This window comes from Hypanus sabinus, chromosome 9, assembly GCF_030144855.1.
Source record: "Hypanus sabinus isolate sHypSab1 chromosome 9, sHypSab1.hap1, whole genome shotgun sequence".
Classification (NCBI taxonomy): Eukaryota; Metazoa; Chordata; class Chondrichthyes; order Myliobatiformes; family Dasyatidae; genus Hypanus; species Hypanus sabinus.
The window spans coordinates 10,107,810-10,132,977 of NC_082714.1; the positions used below are offsets into that span (position 1 = coordinate 10,107,810).

Here is a 25,168-nt window from a genome sequence, read left to right on the forward strand (position 1 = left end):
CATGTAACCCACCCAGTAAGTTTGAAGAAATACAAAACCAAAAGAATAAACATCAAAAGAACAGAAGAAAGAAACCATGTTCAGATCCTCTCAGAATTATAAAAATATACTACTTCAAAGAAATGACATTTATAATGGAAAACAACATTGCTTCTTTCAAAAGTAGCCACCAATGGACAGCTGCCAGAAGCAGAGTTGTAATGCAACACAACAGTTTAGCTCACTCCAAAGAGAAGAACAAGGTGTTACAATTAATACCTCTCCCTCCAAAATAGCATTCTGGAGTTTAAATTGACCTAAAGATGGCTAAATTTGAATTCTAGTTAATATACAGAGAAGCATAAATAAGTACTCTACATATTAATTCAAATTGAGAGAGAGCAAGAAAAAGGATATTTTTTCAAGAGGCCCTACACTCCATTTTGCCTTTAAATGGGGAGAGGTGATGCAAGGTGACGCAAGAAAAATAACACTGAAATTCAGATTAGTTGCAAATTCTTTTTTCATAAAAACGTAAAAAGATAATCATTAGAGGGGTACGAAACAAAAAAAGACAAAAATACGTAGTGCACAAACTTTGAAGTGAGAACACCTCAAAATATTCAACAACTCAGACAGTAGAAACAAGAGCTAGCTTTTCAGATGGATTGAAACATAAAGTCAGAAATCAAACCAGTTTTAAATCACAGAGAAAAGAGGGGTGGGCAGACCAAAAGGAATGCCTGTGAAAGGACAGGGACCAAAAAAAAATTAAGTGATGCGGTGTCATTGGTGCCAAATGTGAAAGGGTGGTGGAGGCTTGTTGATGGTAGCAGATCCATCTGGAGAGGATATAAATGGAAGATGATGAATGAGAGCAGAGAAAAAAAAACAATGCTCTGAGCTAGAGATGTAGTAGTTGATAGAAATCTGAAAAAAAAAATGCTGCAGACAAATTAGGTGGCATTACTGGAGAGAGAAAAACAAAGTTAACATAACTAGTCAATGACTCTTCATCAGAACTGGCCAGTTCCAGCACAAATCTGAAAGGCTGATTGTCAGAAACTAGACCAGTCTTGGGCTGCTTGCTTTCCATTCCACTCTACCCAGCCTGCATCAAAGCCTTCGTCACTACCCAGCAAAGTGATGCTGAGATGCTGCCTGAACTGCTGCATTCCACCAGCATTTTGAGTGTGTTGCCTGAACTTCAAACACCATTTTCCTATCCTACAAGGTCGCCTCTCCTTTCTCTAAAACTCGACAAAATAAATACATAACTATTGAATCCCTCAAAAACCAGTCTGGTGAATCTTTCCCCTATGTCTACTATATGTAAAAAACTTTTGGGATAAGATGCCCAGACTCATACTGAACAGACTGATGAATAAAGTAGGTACAAATGGACTTTCTCAGTGGCTCTGCAGTTCTTTTGATTCAATTTAGCTTAAACCAGGGGTTCCCAAACCCCTCGGTCAATGGTAAGGGTCTATCACATAAAAAAGGCTGAGCACCCCTGCTCTAAGCTACTGATAGCAGAATACAAATAACTCCTAGCCAAAGTGATTTGCAAACTCAAAATGACATCTGATAGGGATAAGATAACAGAGAGGCAAAAGTACGGGAGATGAGCCAAGCTACAATGTAAAAAGGAATCTCTAGTCTTTTGTCTTTCCATTTCCCATATGAGTTCTGGTTTGGCACAAGTACTCTTCACCTTTTTAACAACCTTCACGCAAAGTAGCCATTGTATGTACTGTATATCACTGACACCCTCCCTCAGCTCTGCCAAGGTTTGCTGGCTGCAATTCATCGGTGTAAATTTACCCATATCTAAAGTTATTCAGCACCTTTCACACATATGTTGTGCAAGAATCAGCAAGCACTAAAAAATAATTAATACTCCACAGAAAAATCATTTTCCTTCGCTGCCAGAGCTAGGACCAATATTTACTGCCCATCTCTAAACGAATGACTAGAATCCAATGACTAGGTGGTAATGAAGGTATGGCAAAGCATTCATTGGAATACATTGCTACGGGTGGCTGTGGAGGCCAAGTCATTGGGTATATTTAAAGCAGATGTTGATAGGTTCTTAATTAGTAATAGTGTCAAAGGTTATGGGAAGAAAGTAGGAGAATGGGATTGAGAGGGATAATAAATCAGACAAGATGGAATAATGGAGCACACTCGACGGGCCAAAAGGCCTGTTTCTGTTCCTATGTCTTATGGTCTTATTTCCAAATCAGGGTGAATGCAACCTCGAGTGGAATCTGCAGGTACCGGTCACCTCAATTACATTGTCCTAGTCCCCATCTGAATCATCATAGCAGATATCCTTGTTCCAGGTATCTTAATCCCAATGGTCTTGCAGGACTATAGATAGGACCTTTACAGGATCCACCCTCATATAAGTGTGCTGCATGGAGTGGCTTACATTATGGTAGCAAATCTACATGCCACAGGAACTTGCTTGACTTCAGCGTGCTTAGCGCATTCTCACGCTGTGGTGGCGTTTCAGTTAAACCAGTATACTGAGAGCTCAAACAGACCAACTCGCACTGCAGTTGCAAAATTTCCTCACTCAGCTTTCTTAGTATCGAACAGTCGTAATTCAATCACAAAAATCCACCCTACATGAAACAGAAAATCCCTCTTAAAGGGAAAAGCTACATATGCTCAAGGGAGTGTGATATTACATGTGGGGGCTTAACATCAGACAATTCAGCAATAGCCTTCTCCCAACATCCAGGAGGACCCCAGTTACACAGAGCATTACCCAGCGATCCAAAACACTCTGAGTTATCCGTCTATCCGGGGACCTGATAAATCTCGGCTACAATATCACCTAACGTGCTTGTCCACCACATTTTCTTGGATTCTGCTCACAGCATCAAAGTGCAATGGGCTGGGTTAGTCAGACCCAAAAGACTCAAACAAATTCCAGTGTCCAAGAGATATGATAATAAGCATACAAACACAACAAAGTAACTTAAGCCTAATTTATCATCATACAATAGACAGCACAAATAAGCCATACAAAATATTAAGCAGTAATTTACAAGAATTTCAGGGCTCATGATTCTCAGTCGCCACATGATTGTCACTGTCTTGGAACTTGCTTGTAGCTGTTGTTGAATGATCTCCAAATTCTAACTTGTTAAGTCACCCTGGGTCTCCTAGACACCAATTGCGATACCACAGTCTAGGTGAAGTCCCAAGAACCGAGGGAAAGGTCCCCACAATAAATAGGGGTTCCACAAGACAAACAAGCTTTTTGATCTTTTGTTCTCTTGCCACTAACTCAGCATGGTTTCTTCCACCCAAGCAACTCATGTGTTCATCAATAGACAACCTCGTGCCACCGGTGCCTGAGGCCTGTAAAGAATCCAGCTGGTATCAGCAAACACTAGACATTAACAAACCTACAGTGTTGAACTTCTATAGACACCTTACATGCTGCAAGCTCACAAAGGGTGAAAGTGTCACTTGGAACTGTTCAGAATTTCAACCAATTTAAAATTTAATACACCACAACAGAGGCTAAATGATTGGGTACATTTAAAGCAGAGATTGATGGATTCTTAATTAGTAAGAATATCAATAGTTATGGGGAGAAGAAAGAAGAATGGGATTGAGAAGGATAATATTCTATGGTTCTATAGTTCTAAGTCAGTCATGATGGAATAATGGAGTAGACGGTCGGACAAGTTGCCCAATTCTGCTCCTATATCTTATGGTCTCATTTCCAAATCAGGAAGCACATGACCTGGAGGGAAATCTGCAGGTACTGGTCATACTCCAGTGCACATGCCTTACTTTGACTTCCAAGCAGGTTGGAGATGTGCTGTTGGAAGAAGCCATGGTGAATTCCTGCAACACATTGATCTGTAGGACACCAATGTCTAATTGAAGAGTGAAGTATGCCATTGAGGATTGGAGTAGAAGGGATTGCGTGACAGGTACCAAATCAAGTAGGTCACCTTACCTTGTATGGGAATGGCAATGAACTTTTAAGTAGCATGGCAAACAGAGTAAAATGACATTAAGAGAGAAGCCAGATGAAGCAAGTTAAAAATCAAAAAGAAAATTCTGGAAATACCCAGGAGACAATACAACAAGCTCCAGCTGTTAGAATGCCTCTTAGTGGGAGAAAGTGGTAACAAGTTAAATATGACTTAAGCAGAGCATAAATGGGCAAGCACTCCTTGATTTACTTCAGCTGCATACAGCAGGTTCTTCTGCCAAATATGTCTTGGGGATTGTGATAATGATTTTGGTGGACTTGCTAACCTCAATCTCTACCTTTCATTTCAAATGGAAGGCATGCATTTGCATCATGAAGTAATAACAGTCACTAAGAAGAATCTCCTGGAAGACATTCAACTGGAACATGAATATCCAATGCCCACAAACTTTTGTCATATATGGATTAATACGAGTTTAAAACAAAAGAGGACCAAAAATGGCTTGGGACAGAATGATGAAGTATAAAGCAAACAAACAGGCTAATCAGCCAACTGATCCATGCTGTGATTAATGTACCATTTGACCTTTAACTTTCTATTTCCATTTTTCTCACATTTTCATTAGAGTCTCCTCCTGAAGCACATATATTGGTTATCCAATTACTTCCATTAGAAACAGCTAAAAATTGAACTGAATTGACTATTTCTCACATCCTTTATATACATGAGGAGTAAAAATCTTTATGTTACATCTCTCTCTAAATGTGCAATGTGCAATCATAGTAATTTATAATAAATAGAACAGTCAGTATAACATAGAAATATACTCAAATCAGCAGGAGTTAATCAGTCTGATGGCCTGGTGGAAGAAGCTGTCCCGGAGCCCATTGGTCCTGGCTTTGATGCTGCGGTATAGTTTCCTGGATGGTAGCAGCTGGAATAGATTGTGGTTGAGGTGACTCGGGACCCCAATGATCCTCTGGGCCCTTTTTTCACATGTCCTTGTAACTGTTCTGAATCATAAAAGGTTCACAACCACAGATGCACTGAGCTGTCCACACCACACTCTGCAGAATTTTGTGATTAAGGGAGGTACAGTTCCCATACCAGGCAGTGATGCAGCCAGTCAGGATGCTCTCAATTGTGCCCCTATAGAAAGTTCTTGGGATTTGGAGGCCCACACCAAATTTCCTCAACCATCTGAGGTGAAAGAGGCGCTGTTATACCTTTTTCACCACACAGCTAGATGGTACAGACCAGGTGTTGTGGATGCTGAGGAACTTAAAGCTGTTTACCTTCTCAACCCCAGATCCACTGATGTCAATAGGGGTTAGCTCGTCTCCATTCCTCCTGTAATCCACAACCAGCTCCTTTGTTTTTACAACATTGAGGGAGAGGTTTTCTTGACACCACTGAGTCAGAGAGATGACTTCTTTCTTGTAAACCACCTCGTTATTGTTTGAGATTAGGCCAATCAACGTAGTGCTGTCGGCAAATTTAATTAGCAGGTTAAAGCTGTGGGTGGCAACACGTCCATGGGTATACAGGGAGTAAGGAAGGGGCCTTAGTACACAGCCCTCAGGGGCATCTGTGTTGAGAGTCAGAGGGGTGGAGGTGAGGGAGCCCACTTATACCACCTGCCAGCGATCTGACAAGAAGTCCAGGATCCAGCTGCACAAGGCAAGGTCATGGCCGAGATCTCTGAGCTTCCTGTCGAGCCTGGATGGAATTATGGTGTTGAATGCTGAAAAAAAAAGCTTTCATGAAATGTAAATTAATGCATCAAATGTTCAGAAATGTTTGATATCCCAACACTCTTAAACCCTACACACTGCTTTCAGTCCCAGGTTGGTTATCTATTCATTCTGGTTTAAATCAGAACTCTAAATGCTCTGACCATATTCATTTGTCTAGTATGCTACAAATGTAGAAGTTATAATCTACCAAATTAACCATATCACAAACAAGAGAAAATCTACAGATGCTGGAAATCTGAGCAACACACACAAAATGCTGGAGGAACTCAGCAGGCCAAGTAGCATCTATGGAAAAGAGTACAGTCGATGTTCTGGGCCAAAACCCTGCAGCAGGGCTCAACGAAATCTACTGTTTATATAGACTCAGCTATAAAAGGGTTGGTAGGGAAGAACAATCTTCCTGGCCCATACCTGAAAAGCAGAGCCAACCAGGAATGCCATGTGACTGACTACAACTCCAGAACCTATGCAAAAGGTGAATATCCTTAAAAGCATAGCAAGTACAACGTAGCTCTCACAACATGGCACAATCATTTATTACCACTAATTCAATGTACATCAATTTGTGCATTTCTTGAATTCCTATATTTATTCAGTTTTTGATGCCACATATTATTGGAAGGATTATTGCTCCACTGCAAACTCTCTTCAAGGTACGTCTACCCTGAAGAAGTCTAAATCTTTTGTTTGACATGCGTTCAGTGAAACTCACTCTCAATGCTCCCAGTCCGTGATCTCTACTGCTCTCAAAACTCTTCAATCATGTGCTCAGCTAGACTTATACCTACCACCTCCCAGTTTCTATTCTTTCCTCTCCTCACATCTTCTTATTCTGGCTTCTGCCCTCTTCCTTTCCAGTCCTAATGAAGGGTCTCAGACAGAAACATTGACTCTTTATCCCTCTCCATAGATACTGCCTGACCTGCAGAATTCATCCAGCCTCCTGTGTGTGTTGCTCTGGATTTCCAGATCTGCAGAATCATTTGTGTTTATCACTATTTTATAATTGATCATTATGTCAATTTCAATTTCTTTTGCATAAAATATGTTCCATGAAATCCAATGCATAAGCTCAGCTTTCAAGAAAGCAACAATAAGAGTGACCATCTCCAGAGGGAACTGGGTTTTTACAAGATCAGTTATGTATTTTTCTAAAATAAGTCAGCGCCCTTATAAAGCCACAAAAGCTAAAAAGTTTCAGTGTCAGGAGACACAAAGGTATAAAGGCATAATTGCCAACTTTTCAAACAAGGGCACTGACTGTTTACAGAAAGATGCATAACTGATCTTGTAAAAGCCTGTGATAATGTTTTACACTGAGACCAAAATACATGGTATCACAAGTACTGCAAAAGTACACAAAGGTTGCTATGGTAATTTCAATTACAGAAAACAAGTTTTAAACATTACACAGACATGATGGACATGGACTCAATTTATTAAATTCATGAAAGCATATTTTAGAAGATTCATTTTTAATGTTCAGTAATGTTTACCATTGAACACACTTACATGGAACAGTCACAAGAAAGCTGCATCCATCATCAAAGACACCCACCATTCAAACCATGCCTTCTTCTCACTACTACCAACGGGCAGGAGGTACAAGAGTCTTGGGTCTCACACCACCAGTTTTAGCAACAGTTCTTGCCCTGCGACCATCAGGTTCCTGAACCAGTGTGGATAACTTCACTCACTACAACTGTGACCTGATTCTACAACTTCCAGACTCAATTTCACACACTCTTTTGCAACTTATGTTCTTAGTATTTTATTTTATTGGCATGATGTCTTCTTTTACACATAGTTGCTTGCTTTTTAAGTATATTTTGCATTAATTCTATTTATGATCCTGTAAATGCCTACAAGAAAACTGATCTCAAGGTAGTATATAGTGTAGTAACATATATGTACTTCGATAATATTTCAACATTCAAATTAAAATTTATTATGTAAATATGAAGGAGTTTGAGGTCATGGTAAAATTGTTGGATAAGGTCTACTCAACACCAAAGTATACTTGCAACAGAATTTGAAGTGCACCTAAACCAACAATTCTACTTAATATACATGAACGGTCTACATTAAGCTCTGCAACTGCTGATAAAACTGAACAAAACTCTTTTCTACTGGTATATAATAGAAAAATATTTTCAAAGTTGGTAAAATCACATGCAAACACATCTTTGCAATCAGCTGCTATGATTATGACAATATTTTTAATATTTTAATCAGTTTCCCATATCAAGGCCATATTTAGTTAGCTAGAACATTTGAAACAAAAGTTTTCTGATAACAGAAGCACTTCTGCGTCACTGCCTTTCAATAACAATAAAAAGGGTCTCAAAGCGAGAAAGTACAATGTTGTACAAATACGGTGAATGGTAAAACTAAAATACAGAAGACATTAATATACAAGGAATAAATAAACTGGCAATTTGAATAACAGACTTACATGAGTTACATCTGTCCTGGGACCCCTGCTATTTGTGATTTTTATAAATGACCTGGATGTAGAGGCAGAAGGATGGGTGAGTAAGTTTGCGGATGACACGAAGATTGGAGGAGTTGCGGATGGAGCTGTAGGTTGTCGAAGGTTACAAGAGGATATAGACAGGCTGCAGAGTTGGGCAGAAAAATGGCAGATGGAGTTCAATCTGGCTAAGTGTGAGGTGATGCATTATGGAAGGACAAACCAGAAGACTGAGTACAGGATTAATTGTCAGTTACTTAAGAGTGTAGATGAACAAAGGAGCCTTGGGGTTCAAATCCATACATCCCTCAAGGTCGCTGCACAGGTTGATAGGGTAGTTAAGAAGGCCTATGGGATGCTAGGCTTCATTAACAGGGGGATTGAGTTCAAGAGTAGAGAGGTCATGTTGCAACTCTACAAATCTCTGGTGAGACCGCACTTTAGAGTATTGTGTTCAATTCTGGTCACCTCATTATAGGAAAGATGTGGAAGCTATGGAGAGGGTGCTGAGGAGATTTACCAGGATGTTGCCTGGTTTGGAGAACAAGTCATATGAAGCAAGGTTAGCAGAGCTGGGACTCTTCGCTTTGGAGCGTAGAAGAATGAGAGGGGACATGATAGAGGTCTACAAGATTATGAGAGTCACAGATAGGGTGGGTAGTCAGTACCTGTTTCCCAGGGCACCAACAGCAAACACCAGAGGACATATGTACAAAATTAAGGGAGGGAAGTTTAGGGAAGACATCAGGAGCAAGTTTTTTTTGTGTTTTTTTTTAAAACACAGAGGGTTGTGAGTGCCTGGAATGACTTGCCAGGGATGGTGGTGGAGGCTAAAACATTAGGGGTATTTAAGATACTCTTGGGCTGGCACATGAATGAAAGAAAAATGGAGGGTTATGGGGTAGTGTGGGTTTAGTACTTTTTTTAAGGATTATACGGGTTGGCACAACATGGAGGGCTGAAGGGCCTGTACTGTGCTATAGTGTTCTATGGTTCTATGACGTCAAGTACTCCACCTACCTTCGTTCATTATCATCCAGGTGAGCAAACAGAACATTCTTAGAAATAGCTTTTGCCAGGGCAGTCATGGTCTTGTAGTCCTTTGGTATTACCTGTAAAAAAGTACAGAAAAATGAAGCTTAGTTTAGAATTTATTGCCTTTTAGCAGATAACCTATGGTGGGGAGTCTAAGACCAGAGGATACAGCCTCAGAATAAAGGAGCACATTTTTAGAATGGAGATGGGCAAGTATTTCTTTATCCAGAGAGTGCAGAATTTCTGGAATCTGTTATCACGGATGGCTGTGAAGGCCAAGTCATTAGGTATATTTAAGGCAGAGATTGAAAGATTCTTGATTAATCAAGGCATAAAGGGATACGGGAAGAAGGCAGGAGATTGGTGCTGAGAGGGAAAATGGATCAGCATGACAAAATGACAAAGCAGACATGATGAGAGAAAGACCTAATTCTGCTCCTATATCTTATGGTCTTATGGTCTAACTCAGCATTCAGACAACCAAAAAACAGTGTCAAGGAACATAGCAAATGTTTCACAAAAGATGTCCATGAGGACCCCAAAATACTGATGTATTTCTACCCCAACAGACACAAGTGAGTAAAGTAGGCAAACAAAATTTATATTAATTGGAGTTCAACAGCACAATAAGGGCCCTTCAGCCCACCATTACCATGCCAATCATCTGTCCATTTCAACTAAACCATTCCCCACTGTGGATTGTCTGAAGATCCTGGCTAAATGTCTTTCAAATAATACTGTTTCTGCCATCTCTTCTGGTAGCAAATTCCAGATATTATCCTCTGTAAAAAAGACTATTCATCTCAAATCCCCTTTAACTCTCCTTCCTCTCAGCTTAAACATATGTTTTCTCACCACCGATACCCCTACCATGGGAAAAAGCTTATGGCCATCTGTCTTATCGATCCTTCCCTTAATTTTATATTCCTTTATCGAGTCACTTAGAGTCAGAGAAGTACAGTACAGTTCTGCGGACCTTTTAGTCCATGCCGAAACCACTTAGACTGCTGACTCCCATCGACCATACCTCTACCATCCATGTACCTATCCAACTTCTCTTCTGATAGCAAGAAGAATGTTGAAATTGAGTTTCCATGCACCACTTTTGCTGGCAGCTCATTCACAACCCTCTGAGTGAAGAAGTTGCCCCTCATGTTCCCCTTAAACTTCTCACCTTTCAACCTTAACCCATGACCTTTGATTGTAGTCCCACCCAACCTCAATGGAAAAAGCCTGCTTGTATTTGCCCCATCTGTACCTCTCATAATTTTGTACATCTCTATAGTCTCCTCTCAATCTTCTACATTCTTAAAGAATAGTCCTAACCTATTCAACCTTTCCTTGTAACTCAGGTCTTCAAGACCAAGCAACATCCTTGTAAATTTTCTCTGTACTCTTACAACCTTGTTTACATTCTTCCTGTAGGTAGGTGACCAAAATTGCACACAATACTCTAGATTAGGCCTCATTAACATCTTATACAATTTCAACATCCCATCTCCTGTACTCAATACAATGATTTATGAAGGCCAATGTGCCAAAAGATTTCTTTATGACCCTACCTACCTGTGATGCCACATTCAATGAAATCTGGATCTATATTCCCAGATCCCTTTGTTCTACCACACTCCTCCATGCCCTATCTTTCACTGTGCAAGACCTATTCTAGCTGGTCCTACCAAAGTGCAAAACTTCGCACGTCTGAATTAAATTCCATCCACCATTTTTCCAGCTGATATCGATCTCTCTGCAAGCCATGACAGCCATCCTCACTGTCCACTACACCCCCAATCTTGGCGTCATCTGCTAATTTGCTAATCCTGTAAACCAGATCATCATCCAGATTCACAACAAGTAGCACACGTGACTTGTGGTGAAGGCTGCACACCATCTCAGACTTCAAGGCCAAATGTTGTGGTGCCGCCAATATCGCAGCCTCTAACCCAGATGAGTTCAATCGCTTTTATGCTAAGTTTTATGCTACTAACTCTGAGCTTCCGAGGACCTGGTCATCTCTGAGGCTAAGGTATGCAGATGTTTCCAACAAGTGGACAGTTGTTAGGATGTACACGGCACAACTGGCAGGTGTGTTTACTGACATTTTTAATCTCTCCCTCTCCCAGTGTAGTGCCCCCCTGTTTCAAATTACCCACCATTGTCCCTGTACCAAAAAAAACCAAGGCAACATGCCTGATCGACTGGCGTCCTGTCACATTCACCTCAATAATAAGCAAATGCTTTGACAGGCTGGTCAAAGATTATATCTGCAGCTTGCTACCACCCAAACTGGACCCCCTACAATTCGCCTACCGACACAACTGCTCAACCGATGACGCAATAGCCACTACTCTACATACTGTCCTTACACATCTAGAAAAGAAGGATGCTAATGTGAGAATGGTGTTTTTGGACTACAGTTCAGCATTCAACACAGTTCCATCCAGGCTTGACAAGAAGCTCAGAGATCACGGCCTTGACCTGCCTTGTGCAGCTGGATCCTGGACTTCTTGTCAGATCGCCAGCTGGTTGTAAGTGTGGGCTCCCTCACCTCTAATCCTCTGATTCTCAATACAGGAGCCCCTCAGGGCTGCGTACTGAGTCCTCTCCTTTACTCCTTGTATACCCATGACCCATCTACCCACAGCTCTAATCTGATAATTAAAGTTGCCAACAACACTACATTGACTGGCCTTATCTCAAGCAAGAAAGAGGTGGCCTACAGGGAAGAAGTCATCTCTCCAACAAAGTGGTGTCAAGAAAACAACCTCTCCCTCAATGTCGCAAAAACGAAGTAGCTGGTTGTAGATTACAGAAGGAATAGAGACAGGCTCACCCCTATTGACATCAGTGGATCTGGGGTTGAGAGGGTAAACAGCTTCAAGTTCCCTGGCATCCACATCATTGAGGACCTCACGTGGTCTATACATTCCAGTTGTGTGGTGAAAAAGGCACAACAACACCTTTTTCCCCTCAGACGGTTGAGGAAGTGTGGTATGAGCCACCAGATCCTAAGAACGTTCTACAGGGGCACAACTGAGAGCATCTTGAGTAGCTGCATCACTGCCTGGTATGGGAACTGTACCTCCTTTGATCACAGGACTCTGCAGAGAGTGGTGCGGACAGCCCAGCACATCTGTAATTGTGAACTTCCCGTGATTCAGGACATTTACAAGGACAGGTGTATAGAAAGGGCCCATAGGATCACTGAGGATCCAAGCCACCAAACCATAATCTACTCTAGCTGCTACTATCTGGGAAGCAATACCGCAGCATAAAAGCCAGGACCAACAGGCTCTGGGACAGCTTCTTCCACCAGGCCATCGGACTGATGAACTCACGCTGATTTGAGTGTACTTTACATTACATTGACTGTTCTATTTATTATAAATTACTATGATTGCCCATTGCACATTTAAATGGAGACGTAACATAAAGGTTTTTACTCATGTACGTGAAGGATTTAAGAAATAAAGTCAATTCAAAATCATTGATATAGATGACTAATAACAGAGGACTCAGCACTGATCCCTGTCGCAGGCCTCCAATCAGAGGAAATCCTCTCTTACAACTCTGTCTTCTCCCACAAAGCAAACGTGTACAGTAATTCAATTTACTACCTCATCCAGCCTCATCCAGCGGCTGAACCTTCTTGATCCGCCTCCCGTGCAGGACCTTTTGTCAAATGCCTTACTAAAGTCCTGCAAACCAGTTAATCTGCTTTACCCACTCTCCATACCCTTCCTATAGCATGGCAAGTAGAACTGCAGACAATATTCCAAGTGTGGTCTAAGCGGTGTTTGATTAAAGTTGCAACATAAATTCCAGCTGCTATTTTCTATACTGCAACCTATGATAACATGTGCCTTCTTATGTTGCCATTTTCAGGCAAGAATTAACTTGAACCCAAAGGCGGCTCTTTATCAGCATTCCTTAGCACCCGTTCCTCAGCATTCAATGCATATGTGCAATCTTTATTGACTTCTCAAAATGCAACATCACCATACATGTCAAGTTCCATCTGCCAGAACTCCATCCAGCATTCCATCTGATTTGTACCCTGGTACTTAGATAACTTTATTTGTGATACACAATACTAGCAAATTTTGTGTCAACTGGGCATAACACTAATCATACATCTCACATTCACATCTAAGTCATTAATAAATAGAAACAAGGGCCCCAGCACCAATCCCTGTGGTATACCACTAGTCACAGACTTCCATTCAAAGATCTTTTCACCAATACCCTTGGACTCTTATTACTTCACTAACGTTAGATCCAATTAACTTTGATACATTAACAGCCTATCATGAAGGACCTTGTATAAGTTTTTTTTACCCATACGGACAACAACCACCAAAATAAAGAAAACCATTAGCTGCCCTCCACTCTTCTGGCATGTCATCTGAGGCTAACAAAGATGCAAAATCTCCTACTGTGCAACCTGGGAGAGATCTCATCTGGCCCTGAAGATTAACCAACCCTTAATGCTTCCTATGACAACCTCTTTCTCCTTATTAATACAGACCTCTTCCAGATTATCCACATACCCCTCCATGAACTCAGCATCTTCCACATTCTTCCTACTTAGACATACTTACAGATACAACACAGTAACAAGCCTTTCCAGTCCAACAAGTCTGTGCCATTCAGTTACACCAATGTGACCAATTAACCTACTGACTTATTCGACCTACCTAGGGGAAGCAACAGCAGCCATGCCTCTGGCACTGAGTCTGGTCCTGTGACTCAGAGGGTAAGGGACTGAATAGGATGGCAGCAGTAATAAAAGACTCTATAATCAGGGGTACAGATAGGCGATCCTGTGGATATGAAAAGGAAACACTGAAGGTAGTTTGCCTCCCATGTGTCAGGGTCAGAGATATACACAGGGTCCACAATATCCTGAAAAGGTAGGGGGAGCAGCCATATTGGTACCAATGACATGGGAAGAAATAGGGAGGAGGTCCCGAAAAAAGAATACAGGAAGTTAGGAAGGAAGCTGAGAAGCAGGACCTCAAGGGGTAGTCATCACAGGATTGCTGCCTGTGTCACATGACAGTGAAGATAAGAATAGAATGAGGTGGCAGATAAATGTATGGCTGAAGAATTGGAGCAGTGAGCAGGGATTCAGATTTCTGGATAATGAGGACCACTTCTGGGACAGGTGGGACCTAACCAAAAGGGATGGGTTGCACTTGAATCTGATGGGGCAAATATTCTTGTAGGTAGATACTAGAGCTGCTGGGAGTGGTTTAAACTAATATGGCAGGGGGATGGGAACCAGAATAATAGGGCTGAGGAAAAGCCAGCAGGTTTATTAGTAGAAGATGGTTATAACATGAATGTAAGGAAGGACAGGCCAATGATTGGGTACAAATGCAGACAGAGCAGAGCCAAACTGTACCAGAGAGAGAAAATTCAAAAGGGTGAAGAATGTAGGAAGGTGCTGTATTTACAGTAAATGTGCGTAGTATTTGAAATGAGGTGGATGAACTCATGGCACAACAGAAAAAGTTGAATCTTTGTGGATGGAGTTAAGAAACCGCAAGGGTGAGAAAACCATTGTGGGAATCATATATAGACCTTCAAATAGTAGCCAAGATGTGGGACTGAGATTGCAAATGGAGCTGGAAAAGGCATGTAACAGGGTAATGACACAATTGTAATGGGGGACTTCAATATGCAAGGGGATTGGAAAAAAAATCAGGTTTGTGTCGGATCGCAAGAGAAGGAAGCTGTTGAATGCCTACAACTTGACTTTTCAGAGCAGCTTGTGCTTAAGCCTACTCAGGGAAAGGCTATCCTAGATTGGGTGTAGTGTAATACCCAGATCTTATTAGGTAGATTAACATAAAGGAACCCTTAGGAGGCAGTGATCATAAAATGATTGAATTCACACTGCTATTTGAGTGGGAGAAGCATAACTCACATGCATCAGTATCACAAAGAAGTAAAGGGAATTTCAGAGGCATGACAGAGGAGCTTGCTGAGGAGGATACTGGCAGGGATGACAGCACAGCAATGATTGCTTAAGTTCCTGGGAATAGTTCACAAGGTGCAGGATAGATATGTCCCACAGAAGCAGGAGTTCTCAAATGGCAAAGGCAGGTAACCATGGCTGACAAGGGAAGTTAAGGACTATATAAAAGCCAAGGAAAGGGTATATAAGGTAGCAAAAGTGAGTGGGAAGTTGGATGATTGGGAAATTTTTAAAATCCAATAAAAGATAACTAAATAAGCTATAAGAAGGGAAAAGATGAAACGAGGGCAAACTAGCCAATAATATAAAGCAGGATACTAAAACTTTTTTTCAGCTATATAAAAGGGAGGTGAGAGTTGTTATTGGACCGCCGAAAAATGACGCTGGTGAGGTAGTAACGAGGGACAAAGAAATGGCAGATAAACTTAACGGGTACATTGTATCTGTCATCACTGTAGAAGACACTAGCAGTGTGCCAGAGGTCTGTGAGTGACAGGAAGAGGAGTGAAATCCATTGCTATTACAAAGGGGAAAATGCCAGGTATACTCAAAGGTTTTAAGGTGGATAAGTCTCAGAGTCCTGAGAGAGGTTGCTGAAGAGATGACAGATGCATTGGTTATGATCTTTGAAGAATCACTTGATTCTGGCACCGTCCCGGAGGACTGGAAGATTGCAAATATTACTCCACTCTTTAAGAAGGGAGGAAAACAAAAGAAAGATAGCCTAACCTTGGGGAAGTATTGGAGTCTATTACTAAAAGGATAAGGTTTTGAGGTACTTGGAGATTAATGATAAAATAAGTCAGAGTCAATATGTTTTCTGTAAAGTGAAATCTTGCCTGACAAATTTTTCTTCTTCAAGGAAGTAACAAGCAGGGTGGACAAAGATGAGGCAGTGGATGTCATTTACCTAGATTTTCAGAAGGCACTTGATAAGGTGCCACACATAAGGCTGCTTAACAAGATAAAATCCTATGGCGTTACAGGAAAGATACTGGCATGGATACTGGAATGGCTGGCAGGCAGGAGGCAGGGAGTAGGAACAAAAGGGGCCTTTTCAGGTTGGCTGCCGGTGACTAGTGGTGTTCCTCAGGGGTCAGTACTGGGACCACTGCTTAACACATCGTTTGTCAATGATTTGGATAATAGAATTAATGGTTTTGTTATTATTAATGATACAAAGACAGATGGAGGGTTGGTAGTGCTGAGGAAGCAATGCGATTGCAGCTGGACTTAGATAAATTGGAACAATGGGCTAAAAAGTGGCAGATGGAATAGTGTTAGGAAATGCACAATAATGCATTTTGGTAAAAGGAACAATAATGCAGACTGTTATTGAAATGGGAAGAAGATTCAAACATCAGAGGTGCAGAGTGATTTGGGAATCTTTGTGCAAGATTCCCTGGTTAATTTACAGGTTGAGTCTGTGGTAAAGAAGGCAAATGCAATGTTGGCATTTATTTCAAGGGGAATAGAATACAAAAGCAAAAAAATAATGCTAACCCTTTATAAGACACTGGTCAGGCTGGTTGGAGAGACTCCAGAGGAGGTTCATGAAGATGATTCCAGGAATGAAGGGGTTAACATATAAGAAGCATTTGGCTGCTTTGAGCCTGTACTCACTGGAACTTATGCATGGGGATCTCACTGATACTTACTGAATGTTGAAAGGACTAGAGACGGTGGATGTGGAGAAGATGTTTCTCATGGTGGGGGTATCCAGAACTAAAGGACACAGCCTCAAAATTGAGGGGCGACCCTTTAGAACAGACATAAGGAGGATCTTTTTTAGCCAGAGGGTAGTAATTCTGTGGAATGCTCTGCGCCACAGATTGCAGTGGAGCCCAAGTCTGTGAGTATATTTAAAAAAGAAGTTGATCATTTCCTGATGGGTCACGGCATCAAAGAATATGGCGAGAAGGCAGGTGTATGGGGTTGAGTGGGAGCCGGGATCAGCCATGAAGGAATGGCAGAGCAGACTCGATGGAATGAATGGTCTAATTCTTCTCCTATGCCTTATGGTCTTTGGAACGTGGGAGGAAACTGGAGCACCCAGAGGAAACCCAGGCAGTCATGGGGAGAATATACAAAATCCTTACAGTCATCAGCAGGAACTGAACCTGTTTTGGTGGTATTGTAATTGAGGCTCTCGCTGGTCAGGGTCGACTATGGATGTTGTGTCCCAGCTGTCTACATAATATGCAAGCCAGGGCAGTATGACGTAGAGAGCAAGCTGTGGTCCAAGCAACAGGCTCCACTTCTTCTTCAGCTGATGCATCCAACAAACGGCAGAGACTGATACAGTTTGGCACCAGCAGCGTCACAGGAATTGGCAGCCAGTGTTGAACTCAATGTAGACTGCCTCTGGGACTCCAGGTCTGGAATATACCTTGGGGTTTACTCCCGAAGCCTTCCCCATGTGTAGGTATAGCCACAAGGCAGGCAGATCAGACTTCTCTGTAATTGCATTGTAATCGTGTTATATTAACTACTTCACCTCTTTGGTAAATATACACAAGAAGTAACCATTTAGTACCTTGTACACATCACCTGGCTCCACAAAGGGATTTACTCTTTTCTTGTACTCATGACTTACTTTAAGGATGCATAGTGACCAGGTTCTGTGTTAAATTAGCTTCAATAAATGTACTGAAACAACTTCCCAGTGAAAAATACAATGGCTTGGTAGACAAGGTTCACCGCTGCAATTTTCACGACATGCTGCCCATCTCAAAAGGTAATTAAGAAGAAACTTGCATGCAAAAGGCATATTATTTCAGGACAATAAAGTGTTGCAAGCCCCTGTCACGTTGCCTAGTTAAAGCAAGAAGGCAAACAACTTGAAATTTGTGCTGGACAGAAATGCCATTTTACTTCAGGAAAATAAAGAAAAGCAGTGTTCTGCAGCATCAGAAAGAGTAAATGTAAAGCACTTCCCCTTCTCACCGTAGCCATTACGATTACCCAAACCATACTGGAACTTAAGGTCAATTACAACCAAGTTTTGAACATTTTGTTTTGGTGACACATCTCAAAGGCATGCACAGAGTCCTCAAAACTGGGCAGAAAAAAATACTCTTGCCAATAATTTTGTTGCTTTCACACTATCATTAGAAATACTCCCTAGATAAAAAGTGCAGAGGACAAGAAAATGGGAACTCTGTTCAAAATATATCTGAGTTACAAGGAAGGACTGAATAAGTTAGGACTTTAGTACTTAAGGTATAGCAGAATGAGAGAAGATTTGATAGAGACACAGTCCGCCCTACTTATCCGCGAGGGATTAGTTCCGGGACCCCTCGCGGATACCAAAAAAGTGCAGATGCTCAAGTCCCTTATTTAACCTGTTTCAATACAGTGGACTTTAGGACCCAGCAGAACCCCGGACCTTATTTAACCTGTCTCAGAGCGGTGGTCTTTAGGACCCGGCAGAGCTCTGAATCCACAGTGTTTCTGTTTACAAAAATAATCATGATCACGATTGAAAAGAAAGTGGAAATAATAAAGCGATCGGAAAGAGGTAAAACGTCATCGGTCATTGGAAAAGCATTAGGCTACAGTCGATCAACGATCGGAACAATTTTAAAGGATAAAGTGAGAAAGGCCCTGCCCCAATGAAAGCTACAATTATTACCAAGCAACACAGTGGTTTATTTATTGAAATACATACGTTTCTTAAGTGTTTTATATGCATAGAAAGGTTAAATATATACTGTTTTCTAAGACAAATGTTTGACTAACTGATGCTAAATAATACTGGATGTAGCTGTTCCGACTTACTTAGTAAAAGAACTTCTGATTTTTTTCGATCCCGATCCATGATAACCTACGCACATTCTCCTGTATACTTTAAATCATCTCTATATTACTTATAATACTTAATACAATGTAAATGCTATGTAAATAGTTGTTATACTGCATTGTTTGGGGAATAATAACAAGAAAAAAGTCTGTACATGCTCAAAGAACGAGTGCTGGAAGAGCACTTCTGGGTTTTCTTGATTCGCGGTTGGTTGGATTCGCACATGCAGAACTCGTGGATAAGGAGGGCTGACTGTATACAAAATTATGAGGGGTATAGATAGAGTAAATGTATGCAGGCTTTTTCTTGGAGATTGGATGGAACTACAATCAGAGGTTATGGGTTAAGGGTGAAAGGCAAAATGTTCAAGAGGAACATGAGGGGAACTTCTTCACTCAGAGGGTACTGACAGTGTGGAATGAGCTCCCAGCACAAGTGGTGCACGCAAGCTCGATTTCAATGTTCAGCAGAAGTTTGGATAGACACGTGGGTGGTAGGGGTATGGAGGGCTAATATCCCGGTGCAGGGAGTAGACAGTTTAAATGGTTTGGGATGGACTAGATGGCCAAAGACTCCGTTTCTGTGCTGTACTTTTCTATGACAAGTGGGGAAGCTTCTGGCCAAGGAGGTTAACTTTCTCGTGAACCTTGTAGGGGAAATAATATTAGGGAAGACATTAGATAAATAGAATGAAAAATTTGACCTGATAAAGAGCAGCATGGAGTTCTTACAGGCATACCTCATGTGACCAACTCAACTGTATTTTTAATGAACTACCAGAAAAAGTTGATGAAGGGATGTAATAAGTGGCATTTACATTGTTTTTCAGAAATGGCTGATAACCTTCACAAAAGTCTAGTAAGCAAAACTGAGGTTCATGGAATGAAAGTCACAAGTCACATCAAACAGAAATTGGCATAAAGACAGAAAGAAAAGAGCATTGAATGATTGTTTTCAGATTGGAGGACAATAAGTTATTGTGTTCTTCTGGAGTCAGTGCTGGGAAAACTTTTTTTTAAATATATGTTAACGATTTGAGCATGGGTATGCTGGGTAAAGTTTCCAGAGCTGTAGACAACACAAAGCTCGGGAAGTGTATTAAACAACAAAAGACAGTAACAGACTTTCAAGAAAACATGTAAACAGGTCAAATAGCCAGAAATTGGAAGATAAATTTAAACACAGAAAAGCATTTAATTAGGCAAAAAGAAAAAGGGAGTGTATCGATTGTATAGCACAATTCTCAGAGATGTGTGGCAACTGAGAAGCACATAAACAAACCCTAGTAAGTGGAGGGGTTATGTTGACAGCATGGTAAGTAAACAGATAGGATCTCAGAAATGCAAATAGAGGCCCTCAGTAAAAGGAAATACTTTGCAGAGCATAATGGAAACAGTATATCAGATTGTGGTCACATAATAGGTAGAATATGGAACCAATAGTGGGTACAAAAATTATTTATTGAAATGGTTCCATGGATGAGGGGTTTTAGATTATTAAATGAAACAGGAAGAGATTACTCACAGAAATGCAAAGGAGATCTGGTAGAGGTGTACTCTGTCAGGACTATTTTAATCAAGATAAATTGTAGGAAAGTACCATGTTTGTGGGAGGCTCCAGGATCAGAAAACACAAGTTTTGCACAGAAAATTGAAGAAAAGCTAGTAGAACTCTGGAATTCACTGTGCTGATGTCCTGGGTTAAGTAACTGAATAAGTAACCTAGAAATTCATCTGGAATTAGGAATCCAATTCCCATGAGCAGGAGGAGAATTGAAACAGAAGTAAGAACCTAAAATAATTGTACTGAGCATATGGGCACCATGGTGGTTGACATGATGCTTGACAACTCGGGGCATCAGATTTCAATTCCAATGTCAGCTCTAAAGAATCTATACGTCGTCCCCCTGGAATGTGTGGGTTTTCTCCGGGTCGTCTGATTTCCACCCACAATCTAAAGATGTAACAGTTAGTAGGTTAACTGGTCATTGTAAATTGTCCTGTGATTAGGTTAGGGTTAAATCAGGGATTGCTGGTCAGTGCAGTTCAAAGGGTCAGAAGGGCCTATTCCACACTATAACTCTTAAAATAATAGACATATGTACAATTATCACCAATATTTTTAAATCACAACACTACAAAGCAGCAGTGAAAATGCATCAGCAAAGTTTCCCTCCAAGCACCTCCTTAACAACTTTCTGTCCTCTACTGTAATCTCACCCCAACAGATTTGGAATATTGTAACAGGAAACAAGTCCATTTTGCAATATGTTAAATATTGGTATTTAGGCAATGTATTCAATGGCCATTTCTAATTTATGGTCTTTAATCCACCCCATTCCAACACCACATACAATCCTTTCCACCATTCCTGGTACTCCCACTCATACATTCTGGTAATTACAAGCCTGTGTAACTGTTCGGGAAACTATTGGAAAAAAACTCCAAAGGTCAGGACGAATCTATATCTGGAAAGGCAGAACTAATGAATCATAAGCATGGCTTTAAGGGTGATCCTGCCTAACACATTTGACTGTGTTCTCTTTTGAAGAGATATCAACATGGTTGTGTAGTCTACATAAACTTCAATAAGGCCTCTGACAAGTTTTCAAGAGATACCAGGCAAAATGATCCAAAATTGCTTTGGTAAAATGAGAGACAGTGATGTGGAGTGTTGTTTTTGTGATTGAAAACCTGCAACCAGTGGTCAGAGAGGTCAATTCCGAAACCCTTTCTTTTAAAACATATCAATGATTTGAATACGACTGCAGGATATAGGGTTATTAGGTTTGCAGATGATAGCAACATTTGTGGAGTTGATAGTGAGGGAAAATTCAGAATAGAGAGAAGTCCACCATGTCCCAGGGAGTACTGAGGAACAAAGAGACAATGATACACAAGTCCAACCATCCCAGAAGATGACAGCATAGATTTGAGTAAAGAGAGCAGACAGGACAGTTGGCTCCAATCTTCGGACTGCAGGAATTGGAAAGTTAAGGTATAGTGTTGTAAAACCTCAGTTAGGCTGCAGATGGAGTACTGTGAGCAATTCTGGTCAACACAGTATACGAAGATCAAGATTCACCAGGATATTGCCTCAAATGGATTGCCTCAGTTACAAATAAAGATTGGTTTATTTTCCTTGGAAAAGAGGATGCTGAGCAGGAACATGATAGCGGCATACAAATTTAGAAAGAGCAGAGATAAGGTTAATAGGAGTTTTTTCTTCATATATGAGGTACCTAATACTAAAGGGCTTAAGGTAAGGAGCTAAGAGGCTTAGAGAATCTGAGGAAGTTTTTTTTTAATTAAGAGATTAATTAGAATTTAAACTACACTACTCAGAAACTCACAAGTACCTCAGTATTTTTTAGATATACAGGACAGTAACAGGCTGTGCCTTCCAGTCTAATTATACCTACGAACTTGGAACGTGGGAGGAATCCAGTGCACCCAGAGAAAAATCCACGCAGTCATGGGGAGAATGCAGAAGGTCTTCATGGGCAGCAGCAGAATTGAACTCAAGTCTCTGGTGTTGTTAGCCAAACACTAATCGCTAACCTACTGTGAAGTTGAGAAAGATATAAAAAAAATGAATGTGTGTAACAATCAATTGAAAGGAACTTTGAGAAAGTAGCACACAATAAGCTTATCATAAACATCAAAACCTGTAGAATGTCAGTAGCACTGACGGACAGCATGGATGGAAAACTGATCACATTATTGATCGTTCATTTCTTTATCTTTACTGGCATTAACATAGTATAACAGTTAGTGATATACTATCACAGCGCCAGCAACTTGGGTTCAATTCTGCTGTTGCCTATGAGGACCTTCTACATTCTCCCCATGACCACATGGGTTTCCTCTGGGTGCTCTGGACCAGGTAAGATGAGGGTTGCGGTGAACTATTTATTCACTAAACTGGAAAAAAAGTGTATTGTGAGGTACCCCTCACTGCTTTTCTAAATGTAAAATAGAGTTCAAGATCAGCTACTTCACTTTGACCACTTGGTTCTTGAACCAACCCCAACAGGACAGTTTAGCAACACTATGACCATTTTGATCACTCTGTTCCAAAATCACCTTTGTTTCATTCTAATTGTGTACTTCTCTTGTAAAGAAAATTAATGTTTTAATTTTTTTATTGTGAATTCTACTTTTATGATGCTAAGTGCCTCTGAAGCTGCTGCAAGCATGTTTCTCTATTGCATTTCTGCTTACATGTACCTATGCATATAATAAATTTGACGTATACAGAGGGAACAATTACCAAATTTAGACATGGTACAATCCTCAGAAGCTTAGTCATTTCAACAATAGTAATAGATTTAGAGTTACAGACAGTATGGTGGAATGTGTGGATATAGAGCAGATGAAATTTACTCTTAAAAATCACATAATGTAACATTTTGATACAAAGAACAGGAGCAAATTTTAAACAGGACAAATTCTAAAAGAGACAAAGAAATTCTGTAAATTTAAAAGCTATTTATTTACCTGATGAAAATCAATGCAATGTTGATGTTTAGCAGATGGAACAACATTGAAGAAAATATACAAACACACAAGTATTTTGGAAATCTCACACATAATTTTGTGAGAGATCACTTTAAATGAGATTTTAACAATACTGATGAGCGATCATTGAAATGAAATGGTTCTGCACAACATTTTATTTTCATTACAGATTTCCAGCATCTTTAATACTTTGCTCTTCAGATTTTAGCATGCCTTATTCAACTGCATATAAAAAGGAAGATGCATTTCTCTTTTTCATGGGTCTCCAGGTAGAAATGAGCAGGATTATGACAATATTTCAGAATTCTGTAAGAGATTCACCCTAGTACCTCACTTAGAACTACAGCACTAATTTTTCATGTTTTTGGCCCTGAAACCAATACACTCAAGCACATTCCTCAGGGCTTAAAAACAGACATCTGCTTGGACTGTGTACTGCTGTGCTGGGAATCTGGCACACCCACAGCAATGAAATAGTGATCACATTGACATGCAGTTTAGTACTGAGCGAGTCACCTAGGTAACTTGAAGAGGATGGCTATGATAGCTAGCTTTGGGCAGGCTGTGGGCAAGCAATGCAAACATACAACATTGGGACAGGCTTCAGGATACTCCTTGGCTGCTACCATTAGCATGGGATACTGATGGCACAATAGCAAAGCAGAACAGCACAATTGCATAGTGGTTAGAGCAATCACTTTGCAGCGCCAGCACTCGTCAATTGGGGATTGAATTCTGCCACTGTTTGTAAGGAGTTCGCAACTGTGTGGATTTCTTCCAGGTGCTCTAGCTTCCTCCTACATTCCAAAGAAAGACATATGGGTTAAGCTTAGCAAGCTGTGGGCATGCTAGGCTGACACCACAAGTGTGGCAACACTTGTGGACTAACCCTCAAATCTTCACTGATTTGTTTGAAACAAAATGACACATTTGCTTCAATGTTTCATGTGACAAATAAAGCTAATCTCTTTTTTAAACCTTGCTCTGTTTTAACAGAACATCCAGTTCTTACAATCCTCTCATTGCGACTAGATCTGAGTATATGGTAAAAGCTGCTATCTTTACTGTTTTTCGGTTCTCTGCAAACTCTTCCCAGCCTAGAAATTCCCCTCGTACAACTCAGCTGAGGCTATAAGAGAAGTGTACAAATGGGGCGGGGGGGGGGAATTGGGGGGAGTATGAATTCATGAGTATGAATACATCAACAATGGACCACATGCACTCAGGTTATTGCCCAGAACCCGATCTCAGAAATATGCATGACTCATTACCCATTACTCACTCCAGTCAGCTCAACATTGGCCCTCAAAGGCAACCACTGCATATTGCCCTGGTGGCTCACCACACACTAAGCCCCATATAAACAGATGATTTTAACTATTTAATTGCAGAGGGAATACCAATGGAGGCCTCGTCCCTCAACTAGGTTCCCGGTACTGAGGCAAGAACAACTGTCAGAAATTACTCTGATTTTAGCATTGATATCATTATCATTTACAATGTTTTTAATGTATCCCAAATGCTAAGCAAGATTCTGCACTATATTCCATTTAAATACTTTAATAAGGCCCTACCTGAAATAAACAGTGAACTTAAATCATGGCTGAGTTGTGGACTAATGTTCTGGTCTGATGTGCGCCCAACAGCTGATAGA

At 40.7% G+C, this 25,168-nt stretch overlaps 1 protein-coding gene across 3 annotated transcripts in view; it reads right to left on the reverse strand.

Annotated features, from left to right (window-relative positions):
- Nucleotides 1-25,168, reverse strand: part of prkar1b (protein kinase, cAMP-dependent, regulatory, type I, beta) — a 159,496-nt gene that overhangs the window by 92,172 nt on the left and 42,156 nt on the right. For all 3 annotated transcript variants that reach the window (XM_059979029.1, XM_059979032.1, XM_059979031.1), the window contains one exon: nucleotides 9,195-9,286. In XM_059979029.1, coding sequence (XP_059835012.1) covers nucleotides 9,195-9,286 — 92 coding nt within the window. The remainder of the gene's footprint in view (nucleotides 1-9,194; nucleotides 9,287-25,168) is intronic.